The sequence below is a fragment of the Eleutherodactylus coqui genome, chromosome 4 (genome assembly GCF_035609145.1).
Source record: "Eleutherodactylus coqui strain aEleCoq1 chromosome 4, aEleCoq1.hap1, whole genome shotgun sequence".
Classification (NCBI taxonomy): domain Eukaryota; kingdom Metazoa; phylum Chordata; class Amphibia; order Anura; family Eleutherodactylidae; genus Eleutherodactylus; species Eleutherodactylus coqui.
The window spans coordinates 297,877,792-297,891,122 of record NC_089840.1 but is presented as its reverse complement, the minus strand read 5'-3'; the positions used below and the strand labels follow the sequence as shown (position 1 = coordinate 297,891,122).

At 48.2% G+C, this 13,331-nt stretch overlaps 1 protein-coding gene across 5 annotated transcripts in view; it reads right to left on the bottom strand.

Moving 5' to 3' along the window:
• Positions 1–13,331, bottom strand: part of PLEKHS1 (pleckstrin homology domain containing S1) — a 55,414-nt gene that overhangs the window by 21,473 nt on the left and 20,610 nt on the right. For 4 of the 5 annotated variants that reach the window (XM_066601471.1, XM_066601468.1, XM_066601469.1 and 1 more), the window contains 6 exons: positions 10,371–10,436; positions 8,790–8,894; positions 8,366–8,482; positions 6,355–6,453; positions 6,033–6,121; positions 5,438–5,560 (listed from right to left, as the gene is read on the bottom strand). In XM_066601471.1, coding sequence (XP_066457568.1) covers positions 5,438–5,560; positions 6,033–6,121; positions 6,355–6,453; positions 8,366–8,482; positions 8,790–8,894; positions 10,371–10,436 — 599 coding nt within the window. The remainder of the gene's footprint in view (positions 1–5,437; positions 5,561–6,032; positions 6,122–6,354; positions 6,454–8,365; positions 8,483–8,789; positions 8,895–10,370; positions 10,437–13,331) is intronic. The other variant, XM_066601470.1, reaches the window with a different exon arrangement.

Here is a 13,331-nt window from a genome sequence, read left to right as displayed (position 1 = left end):
TTAGAGCACAATACTGGCACTATTAGAGCACAATACTGGCACTATTAGAGCACAATACTGGCACTATTAGAGCACAATTCTGGCACTATTAGAGCACAATTCTGGCACTATTAGAGCACAATTCTGGCACTATTAGAACACAATTCTGGCACTATTAGAACACAATACTGGTACTATGAGAGCACAATACTGGCATCACTACAGTGCAAAACTGGCACAGAGCACAATTCTGGCACTATTAGAGCACAATACTGGCACTATTAGAGCACAATACTGGCACTACTAGAGCACAATACTGGCACTACTAGAGCACAATACTGGCACTACTAGAGCACAATACTGGCACTATTAGAGCACAATACTGGCACTATTAGAGCACAATACCGGCACTACTAGAGCACAGTACTGGCACTATTAGAGCACAATACTGGCACTACTAGAGCACAATACTGGCACTACTAGAGCACAATACTGGCACTACTAGAGCACAATACTGGCATCACTACAGTGCAAAACTGGCACAGAGCACAATACAAGCACTATTAGAGCACAATACTGGCACTATTAGAGCACAATACTGACACTATTAGAGCACAATACTGACACTATTAGAGCACAGTACTGGCACTACTAGAGCACAATACTGGCACTATTAGAGCACAATACTGGCACTACTAGAGCACAATTCTGGCACTACTAGAGCACAATACTGGCACTATTAGAGCACAATACTGGCACTATTAGAGCACAATACTGGCACTATTAGAGCACAATACTGGCACTATTAGAGCACAATACAGACACTATTAGAGCACAATACCGGCACTACTAGAGCACACTACTGGCACTATTAGAGCACACTACTGGCACTATTAGAGCACACTACCGGCACTATTAGAGCACAATACCGGCACTATTAGAGCACAATACCGGCACTATTGGAGCACAATATTGGCACTATTAGAGCACAATACTGGCACTATTAGAGCACACTACTGGCACTATTAGAGCACACTACCGGCACTATTAGAGCACAATACTGGCACTACTAGAGCACAATACTGGCATCACTACAGTGCAAAACTGGCACAGAGCACAATACTAGCACTATTAGAGCACAATACTGGCACTATTAGAGCACAATACTGGCACTATTAGAGCACAATACCGACACTATTAGAGCACACTACAGGCACTATTAGAGCACAATACCGGCACTATTAGAGCACAATATTGGCACTATTAGAGCACAATACTGGCACTGCTAGAGCACAATACTGGCACTGCTAGGGCACAATACTGGCACTACTAGAGCACAATACTGGCACTACTAGAGAACAATACTGGCACTGCTAGGGTACAATACTGGCACTACTAGAGCACAATACTGGCACTACTAGGGCACAATACTGGCACTACTAGAGCATAATACTGGCACTACTAGAGAACAATACTGGCATCACTACAGTGCAAAACTGGCACAGAGCACAATACTGGCACTATTAGAGCACAATACTGGCACTATTAGAGCACAATACTGGCACTATTAGAGCACAATACTGGCACTATAAGAGCACAATACTGGCACTATTAGAGCACAATTCTGGCACTATTAGAGCACAATTCTGGCACTATTAGAGCACAATTCTGGCACTATTAGAGCACAATTCTGGCACTATTAGAGCACAATACCGACACTATTAGAGCACAATACCGGCACTATTAGAGCACAGTACTGGCACTATTAGAGCACAATACTGGCACTATTAGAGCACACTACCGGCACTATTAGAGCACAATACTGGCACTACTAGAGCACAATACTGGCATCACTACAGTGCAAAACTGGCACAGAGCACAATACTAGCACTATTAGAGCACAATACTGGCACTATTAGAGCACAATACTGGCACTATTAGAGCACAATACTGGCACTATTAGAGCACAATACTGGCACTATTAGAGCACAATACTGACACTATTAGAGCACAATACTGACACTATTAGAGCACAATACCGGCACTACTAGAGCACAATACTGGCACTACTAGAGCACAATACTGGCACTACTAGAGCACAATACTGGCACTACTAGAGCACAATACTGGCATTGCTAGGGCACAATACTGGCATTGCTAGGGCACAATACTGGCACTATTAGAGCACAATACTGGCACTATTAGAGCACAATACTGACACTATTAGAGCACAATACTGACACTATTAGAGCACAATACCGGCACTACTGGAGCACAGTACTGGCACTACTAGAGCACAATACTGGCACTACTAGAGCACAATACTGGCACTACTAGAGCACAATACTGGCACTACTAGAGCACAATACTGGCATTGCTAGGGCACAATACTGGCACTGCTAGGGCACAATACTGGCACTGCTAGGGCACAATACCGGCACTACTAGAGCACAATACCGGCACTATTAGAGCACAATACCGGCACTATTAGAGCACAATACCGGCACTATTAGAGCACAATACCGGCACTACTAGAGCACAATACTGGCATCACTACAGTGTAAAACTGGCACAGAGCACAATACTAGCACTATTAGAGCACAATACTGGCACTATTAGAGCACAATACTGGCACTATTAGAGCACAATACAGGCACTATTAGAGCACAATACCGACACTATTAGAGCACAATACCGACACTATTAGAGCACAATACCGACACTATTAGAGCACAATACTGACACTATTAGAGCACAATACTGACACTATTAGAGCACAGTACTGGCACTACTAGAGCACAATACTGGCACTACTAGAGCACAATACTGGCACTATTAGAGCACAATACTGACACTATTAGAGCACAATACTGACACTATTAGAGCACAATACCGGCACTACTGGAGCACAATACTGGCACTACTAGAGCACAATACTGGCACTACTAGAGCACAATACTGGCATTGCTAGGGCACAATACTGGCACTGCTAGGGCACAATACTGGCATTGCTAGGGCACAATACTGGCACTGCTAGGGCACAATACTGGCACTGCTAGGGCACAATACCGGCACTACTAGAGCACAATACCGGCACTATTAGAGCACAATACCGGCACTATTAGAGCACAATACCGGCACTATTAGAGCACAATACCGGCACTATTAGAGCACAATATTGGCACTATTAGAGCACAATACTGGCACTGCTAGAGCACAATACTGGCACTGCTAGAGCACAATACTGGCACTACTAGAGCACAATACTGGCACTACTAGAGAACAATACTGGCACTGCTAGGGTACAATACTGGCACTGCTAGGGTACAATACTGGCACTACTAGAGCACAATACTGGCACTACTAGGGCACAATACTGGCACTACTAGAGCATAATACTGGCACTACTAGAGAACAATACTGGCATCACTACAGTGCAAAACTGGCACAGAGCACAATACTGGCACTATTAGAGCACAATACTGGCACTATTAGAGCACAATACTGGCACTATTAGAGCACAATACTGGCACTATAAGAGCACAATACTGGCACTACTAGAGCACAATACTGGCACTATTAGAGCACAATACTGGCACTATTAGAGCACAATACTGACACTATTAGAGCACAATACTGACACTATTAGAGCACAATACTGACACTATTAGAGCACAATACCGGCACTACTGGAGCACAATACTGGCACTACTAGAGCACAATACTGGCACTACTAGAGCACAATACTGGCATTGCTAGGGCACAATACTGGCATTGCTAGGGCACAATACTGGCACTGCTAGGGCACAATACTGGCACTGCTAGGGCACAATACCGGCACTATTAGAGCACAATACCGGCACTATTAGAGCACAATACCGGCACTATTAGAGCACAATACCGGCACTATTAGAGCACAATATTGGCACTATTAGAGCACAATATTGGCACTATTAGAGCACAATACTGGCACTGCTAGAGCACAATACTGGCACTGCTAGAGCACAATACTGGCACTACTAGAGCACAATACTGGCACTACTAGAGAACAATACTGGCACTGCTAGGGTACAATACTGGCACTGCTAGGGTACAATACTGGCACTACTAGAGCACAATACTGGCACTACTAGGGCACAATACTGGCACTACTAGAGCATAATACTGGCACTACTAGAGAACAATACTGGCATCACTACAGTGCAAAACTGGCACAGAGCACAATACTGGCACTATTAGAGCACAATACTGGCACTATTAGAGCACAATACTGGCACTATAAGAGCACAATACTGGCACTATTAGAGCACAATACTGGCACTATTAGAGCACAATTCTGGCACTATTAGAGCACAATTCTGGCACTATTAGAGCACAATACCGACACTATTAGAGCACAATACCGGCACTATTAGAGCACAGTACTGGCACTATTAGAGCACAGTACTGGCACTATTAGAGCACAGTACTGGCACTATTAGAGCACACTACCGGCACTATTAGAGCACAATACTGGCACTACTAGAGCACAATACTGGCACTATTAGAGCACAATACTGGCACTATTAGAGCACAATACTGGCACTATTAGAGCACAATACTGGCACTATTAGAGCACAATACTGGCACTATTAGAGCACAATACTGACACTATTAGAGCACAATACCGGCACTATTAGAGCACAATACTGACACTATTAGAGCACAATACCGGCACTACTGGAGCACAATACTGGCACTACTAGAGCACAATACTGGCACTACTAGAGCACAATACTGGCACTACTAGAGCACAATACTGGCACTACTAGAGCACAATACTGGCACTGCTAGAGCACAATACTGGCATTGCTAGGGCACAATACTGGCACTATTAGAGCACAATACTGGCACTATTAGAGCACAATACTGGCACTATTAGAGCACAATACTGACACTATTAGAGCACAATACTGACACTATTAGAGCACAATACTGACACTATTAGAGCACAATACTGACACTATTAGAGCACAATACCGACACTATTAGAGCACAATACTGACACTATTAGAGCACAATACTGGCACTACTGGAGCACAGTACTGGCACTACTAGAGCACAATACTGGCACTACTAGAGCACAATACTGGCACTACTAGAGCACAATACTGGCACTACTAGAGCACAATACTGGCACTACTAGAGCACAATACCGGCACTATTAGAGCACAATACCGGCACTATTAGAGCACAATACCGGCACTATTAGAGCACAATACCGGCACTATTTAACATTTCATCAGGATAATAAACATATTTACTTTGTGATTTTGAGGCCATTACAGCCAAGCACGGCTGGTCAGGATGCTATAGAGATGACAACCTCTGTAAGAGCAGCAGTGGTAGTGATATTGGTTGTCGGACCGGTGCTTCCCTCTAGCAGTACATCATTAGTAGAGCAGGGAGATTTACTTACTACATCATTCTCAGAATTTGAGCTTTCTTCAGCTGGCTTCTCTGGGTTTTGAAGTGCCTGGTATTTGGTGCAGGTTCTGTCTGCAGCGGCTCGGACGGCAAATTAGTGACCTCATCCACGGCTCTGCAAAGAACATACAAGTTATTCTTCATCAGGTCATAGCACACGATCTCCTAGCTCTAAACTCTGCCTCTTGTACAGGTGCCGCTATACTCCATGGTATACTACTACACCTGCTGTTATATAGATAGCGGTGACATCACCGAGAGCGCAACCTATTCACTAGACAGCAGTGGTGACATCACTGAGAATGCCAGCCATACAGTCACTAAAGAATAATGACATCACTGACAATGTAGCCTATCTATTCATTGGAGAGCAGCAGTGACATCACTGAGAATACCCACCTACACAGTCACTAGAGAGCAGCGACATCACTAAGAATGTAGCCTATCATTAGAGAGCAGTTATGACATCACTGAGAATGTAGCCTATCATTAGAGAGCAGCTATGACATCACTGATAATGTAGCCTATCCATCAAACTAACAATAGCCACAAGAGAAAGTGATTAACATTAATGAGGCGGTTCTTACATTGATGACATTTTCTCGTACAGTTCGTCCTCTTCCGTATCCAGATCGCTGGTCTCCTCCTGCTCAGTGACTGCATTTTCTGTAACTTTCTATGGAGAATGGAAAGACACTGAGACCCTGGAAGCCACCAGGACTCCGCTGGTTGCATGGCGGAGGGGCAGTCTGCACTCTGCTCATTATATAACGACTGGGCCGTCTGCACGCTGCGTCACTGAACTCTATGCAGACTGTGGTGGCTGCAAACCAGAAAACGGGGATCACCGGGCCCCTACTCTTCAAAGGGGTGACAAAGGAAGACGATGACCCCCGGACCTCTACTTACCACGGGGACGGGTCGGGGAGTGTCATAAATATAGTCCAGCTCACTGTCATACGCTGGATCGGTCAGGTCATCGCTGAATCTGCGGCTCTCCTCACTGGCCTGTAAAGAGGACAGACTATGAGCTGCAGTAAAGGAGCCCTCAAACTCAACGTCCTCCAGCTTCTCAGGCCCATCGTGCATCTCTACAGATTTCTTTACAGCAGACAGGAGAGAAGCTCCCTACCTTAAAATTAATTATTGAGTTCCAGAATATGTCCGCAGTGTGAGCTCCCCCTAGTGGTAGCTGTATATATCTGTATACAGGGAGCTCCCCCTAGTGGTAGCTGTATATATCTGTATACAGGGAGCTCCCCCTAGTGGTAGCTGTATATATCTGTATACAGGGAGCTCCCCCTAGTGGTGGCTGTATACAGGGAGCTCCCCCTAGTGGTGGCTGTATATATCTGTATAAAGTGAGCTCCCCCTAGTGGTGGCTGTATATATCTGTAAACAGGGAGCTCCCCCTCGTGGTGCCTGTATATATCTGTATAAAGTGAGCTCCCCCTAGTGGTGGCTGTATATATCTGTATACAGGGAGCTCCCCCTAGTGGTGGCTGTATATATCTGTATACAGGGAGCTCCCCCTAGTGGTAGCTGTATAAATCTGTATACAGGGAGCTCCCCCTCGTGGTGCCTGTATATATCTGTATAAAGTGAGCTCCCCCTAGTGGTGGCTGTATATATCTGTATACAGGGAGCTCCCCCTAGTGGTGGCTGTATATATCTGTATACAGGGAGCTCCCCCTAGTGGTAGCTGTATAAATCTGTATACAGGGAGCTCCCCCTAGTGGTGGCTGTATATATCTGTATACAGGGAGCTCCCCCTAGTGGTGGCTGTATATATCTGTATACAGGGAGCTCCCCCTAGTGGTGCCTGTATATATCTGTATACAGGGAGCTCCCCCTAGTGGTGCCTGTATATATCTGTATACAGGGAGCTCCCCCTAGTGGTGCCTGTATATATCTGTATAAAGTGAGCTCCCCCTAGTGGTGGCTGTATATATCTGCATACAGGGAGCTACCCCTAGTGGTGGCTGTATATATCTGTATAAAGTGAGCTCCCCCTAGTGGTGGCTGTATATATCTGTATAAAGTGAGCTCCCCCTAGTGGTGGCTGTATATATCTGTATACAGTGAGCTCCCCTTAGTGGTACCTGTATATATCTGTATAAAGTGAGCTCCCCCTATTGGTGGCTGTATATATCTGTATACAGGGAGCTACCCCTAGTGGTGGCTGTATATATCTGTATAAAGTGAGCTCCCCCTAGTGGTGGCTGTATATATCTGTATAAAGTGAGCTCCCCCTAGTGGTGGCTGTATATATCTGTATACAGGGAGCTCCACCTAGTGGTGGCTGTATCTATCTGTATACAGGGAGCTCCCCCTAGTGGTGGCTGTATATATCTGTATACAGGGAGCTCCCTCTAGTGGTGGCTGTATCTATCTGTATACAAGGAGCTCCCCCTAGTGGTGGCTGTATATGTATATACAGGGAGCTCCCCCTAGTGGTGGCTGTATATGTATATACAGGGAGCTCCCTCTAGTGGTGAATGTATATACCTGTATACATTGAGCTCCCCCTAGTGGTGCCTGTATATATCTGTATACAGTGAGCTCCCCCCTAGTGGTGGATGTATATACCTGTATACATTGAGCTCCCCCTAGTGGTGCCTGTATATATCTGTATACAGTGAGCTCCCCCCTAGTGGTGGATGTATATACCTGTATACATTGAGCTCCCCCTAGTGGTGCCTGTATATATCTGTATACAGTGAGCTCCCCCCTAGTGGTGGCTGTATATACCTGTATACATTGAGCTCCCCCTAGTGGTTTCTGCAGGTAGACAGTATGTTAATGACAGGTCTCTGCAGGGGATTTGTTGCTCTGTATCCGTTACTTGAGCTCAGACTGCTATGAATACTACAGGCACAGAACTTAATCCTGAGCGGAGGCCTCCGGGTGTGACTGTTACCTTCAGTATAGCTGCCGCTGTATGTCCGGTCGCCCCTTGCCGCGGATGGCTCTCGTATAATGGTATTTGGTTGTAAGGTGCCGATGTATCGCTGTCCTGCCTTTCGGAGATCGTCTGCTGGATAAGGACAGGCCACGGTTAGTGCTGCGCTGTATTACCGCAGTACGCCCGCAGCGGCTGACTACAGCAATACGGCCATGTACTGTAATGTATTATAGTCCGAGACCAGAAACCCACCACCATCTTAGCTGCAGCATCTATTGAAGTTTGAGGTAGTCAAAAATCCACCACCCTGCTCGTCAGAGGCTCAGGCTACTGTCCTTCCCCCATGCTTTACACTGCAGCTCTGCTTGCTCAGATTGGCTACTGTGTTTAAGCATGGGCTGACTACACCGAGAGCCGATGTTCAGACCGTTGGACTCACCTTCTCTTTACATATTTCGTACATTGACTCTCTGTAGTCCTCGGCGGGTAACAGATCTCCCTTCCGGCTCTCGGGGTCCGTGTGGGATCTCTGCCGGTTCAATTCCTGCAAACAGACATCACTTTACATGCGGCGCTCCCCGGATCGTCCCTCTGGCAGCGACATGCTGGATGTTTGTAAGTCAGACTTTACGGCAGGCAAAGGGTGCAACTGGTGCGTCAACCAGGCAGAAGTATTTATAAGCTACATGGTGGTATTAATTGTACATTGTAGAGTGTTGTATGACTTGTACACGGATGGTATCACGCATGCAGTGATTGGTGTATGGTGTATGGCGGTATGAATCCCACTGGATGGCGGTATTGTTTGTATTCAGCACGGCTGATCTGTTCTCTATATATAGTGGGATTATTTGTACATTATACAGTAGAGTTGTTTGTACCCGCTATGCTGATGGGTGTACGGCTCTATGTGTGCGCTGTAGGGTAGTACTGATTGTACGGTGGGATTAGTTGTAAACTATATGGCAGTATTTTGCACCCTGTATTGGTATTATTCATGCCTTGTAAGGTGATTATATTCAGTTACTGTATGGAAGCAATATTTATGTATAGTATGGCGGTATTATGTGTATATAATGTGGCAGTATTAGTTGTTCACTGGTGGCATTATTTGTGCAAGGTTCTGCTATAGTTGTACACAATATAGCAGTATTATTCATCCACTGTATGCTGGTATTAGTTGTATACTATATGGCAGTATATGCAATATATTCTAGTATTATGTGTATGCTAAAGGGCAGCATTATCTGTGCCGCATCTTCTGCTATTAGTTGTATACTATATGGCAGTATTGTTTATGCTCTGTTGTATTACACGGTAGTATTAGCGCTTCTACCCACTGGTGCTTTTTAACGCTGCGATATCACTGTGTTTTTTTTATGCAAATGTCAATGGGACTTTCTAATGTTGAAATCGCAGAAGCGCAAACTTGTGATCGTCGTGCGATGCGACTTTATCATTAAAAAACCGCTAATGGGTAGAAGGCCGTATTTGTGCCCCTGCTATGTAATACTCTATTACTGTATCTTGCAGCTCTATAATTTCCAGCCCTTTGTCTTATTTTCCTCCTTCTCTCCTCCACAGACGGCGCTCTGCTGCTCGCAGCTCTGCAGTCGGCCTCATCCAGCATGCAGCCTGTATTACCGCCGGTGCCGGCTCCTCGGGGGTTGCACCCTGAGCTGCGCTTTCTCCCTCGCTCTGCTGGAGACTCTGGGATGTGACTGCGTTCAGTACGGCGTGTAATCCGCAGCGCTGAGCTTATATACCTGACCTTATATACAGGCCAGCGCTGACCTTATATACCTGACCTTATATACCTGACCTTATATACCTGACCTTATATACCGGCCAGCGCTGACCTTATATACCTGACCTTATATACAGGCCAGCGCTGACCTTATATACCTGACCTTATATACCTGACCTTATATACCGGCCAGCGCTGACCTTATATACCTGACCTTATATACCGGCCAGCGCTGACCTCAGCCCTGAGAAGCCTCGTTACTTTGTGTCTTACCTCTGCTAACACGGCTGCAGTATGCGGATAATCCTCAGGATACGACTTGGGTCTGCACACTTCTTCCTGCGTAATAAAGGAAGCAGAAGACGTCTGTGAATGTGCCGCTCCGCCCTCCAAGAAACATTCAGGATTGTCCCCCCCAAATTGTGTCTTAGGGTCAATCAGTAAAGGTGACTACAGACATAACGCCACATCTGACCGAGCGAGCGATGAGACCTAGTGTGCACTTCTCTGACCATGGCTTATTGCTCTCATCCAATGTTCATTAATCTACTACTGTGTATACAGCCGCCATGCAGAAGTACCGGGACACATAGAAGGGGAGGCATTTGGATAATATTCCCATTTTCCCCCCCAGTGTTGGACCTTTTTAGCCTCAATGATTGCAGCCCCCTCCACAGCCGCTTCCACCAGATCCCCATAGATGTGTGGAGGGATTTGTCTCCATTCCTGCAGGAGCTTCAGATAGTGATGGGGGATGATGGGAGTGTTAGGCGCACAGCTCTACACCTGGTGACATCCCACCACCAGACTCGATGTCAGCTGTACACCTTGCGACATCCCCCCACCAGACCCCATTGTCAGCTCTACATCTGGTGACATCCCACCACCAGACCCCATTGTCAGCTCTACACCTGGTGACATCCCACCACCAGACTCGGTCAGCTGTACACCTTGCAACATCCCCCCAACCAGACCCTGTTGTCAGCTTTACACCTGGTGACATCCCACCACCAGACCCTGTTGTCAGCTCTACACCTGGTGACATCCCCCCAGCAGACCCCGTTGTCAGCTCTACACCTGGTGACATCCCACCACCAGACCCCGTTGTCAGCTCTACACCTGGTGACATCCCACCACCAGACCCCGTTGTCAGCTCTACACCTGGTGACATCCCACCACCAGACCCCGTTGTCAGCTCTACACCTGGTGACATCCCACCACCAGACCCCGTTGTCGGCTCTACACCTGGTGACATCCCACCACCAGACCCCGTTGTCGGCTCTACACCTGGTGACATCCCCCCACCAGACCCCATTGTCAGCTCTACACCTGGTGACATCCCCCCAGCAGACCCCGTTGTCAGCTCTACACCTGGTGACATCCCACCACCAGACCCCGTTGTCAGCTCTGCACCTGGTGACATCCCACCACCAGACCCCGTTGTCAGCTTTACACCTGGTGACATCCCCCCATCAGACCCCGTTGTCAGCTCTACACCTGGTGACATCCCCCCACCAGACCCCATTGTCAGCTCTATACCTGGAGACATCCCACCACCAGACCCTGTTGTCGGCTCTACACCTGGTGACATCCCACCACCAGACCCCGTTGTCAGCTCTGCACCTGGTGACATCCCACCACCAGACCCCGTTGTCAGCTTTACACCTGGTGACATCCCACCACCAGACCCTGTTGTCAGCTCTACACCTGGTGACATCCCACCACCAGACCCCATTGTCAGCTCTACACCTGGTGACATCCCACCACCAGACCCCGTTGTCAGCTTTACACCTGGTGACATCCCCCCATCAGACCCCGTTGTCAGCTCTACACCTGGTGACATCCCCCCACCAGACCCCATTGTCAGCTCTATACCTGGAGACATCCCACCACCAGACCCTGTTGTCGGCTCTACACCTGGTGACATCCCACCACCAGACCCCGTTGTCAGCTCTGCACCTGGTGACATCCCACCACCAGACCCTGTTGTCAGCTCTACACCTGGTGACATCCCACCACCAGACCCCATTGTCAGCTCTACACCTGGTGACATCCCACCACCAGACCCCGTTGTCGGCTCTACACCTGGTGACATCCCACCACCAGACCCCGTTGTCGGCTCTACACCTGGTGACATCCCCCCACCAGACCCCATTGTCAGCTCTACACCTGGTGACATCCCCCCAGCAGACCCCGTTGTCAGCTCTACACCTGGTGACATCCCACCACCAGACCCCGTTGTCAGCTCTGCACCTGGTGACATCCCACCACCAGACCCCGTTGTCAGCTTTACACCTGGTGACATCCCCCCATCAGACCCCGTTGTCAGCTCTACACCTGGTGACATCCCCCCACCAGACCCCATTGTCAGCTCTATACCTGGAGACATCCCACCACCAGACCCTGTTGTCGGCTCTACACCTGGTGACATCCCACCACCAGACCCCGTTGTCAGCTCTGCACCTGGTGACATCCCACCACCAGACCCCGTTGTCAGCTTTACACCTGGTGACATCCCACCACCAGACCCTGTTGTCAGCTCTACACCTGGTGACATCCCACCACCAGACCCCATTGTCAGCTCTACACCTGGTGACATCCCCCCACCAGACCCCATTGTCAGCTCTATACCTGGAGACATCCCCCCACCAGACCCCATTGTCAGCTCTACACCTGGTGACATCCCCCCACCAGACCCCATTGTCAGCTCTATACCTGGAGACATCCCCCCACCAGACCCCATTGTCAGTTCTACACCTGGTGACATCCCCACCACTAGACCCCATTGTCAGCTCTACACCTGGTGACATCCCACCACCAGACCCCGTTGTCAGCTCTACACCTGGTGACATCCCACCACCAGACCCTGTTGTCAGCTCTACACCTGGTGACATCCCACCACCAGACCACATTGTCAGCTCTGCACTTGGTGACATCCCACCACCAGACCCAGTTGTCAGCTCTACACCTGGTGACATCCCCCCACCAGACCCCATTGTCAGCTCTATACCTGGAGATATCCCCCCACCAGACCCCATTGTCAGCTCTACACCTGGTGACATCCCCCCACCAGACCCCATTGTCAGCTCTATACCTGGAGACATCCCCCCACCAGACCCCATTGTCAGCTCTACACCTGGTGACATCCCCCCACCAGACCCCATTGTCAGCTCTACACCTGGTGACATCCCACCACCAGACCTCATTGTCAGCTCTACACCTGGTGACATCCCA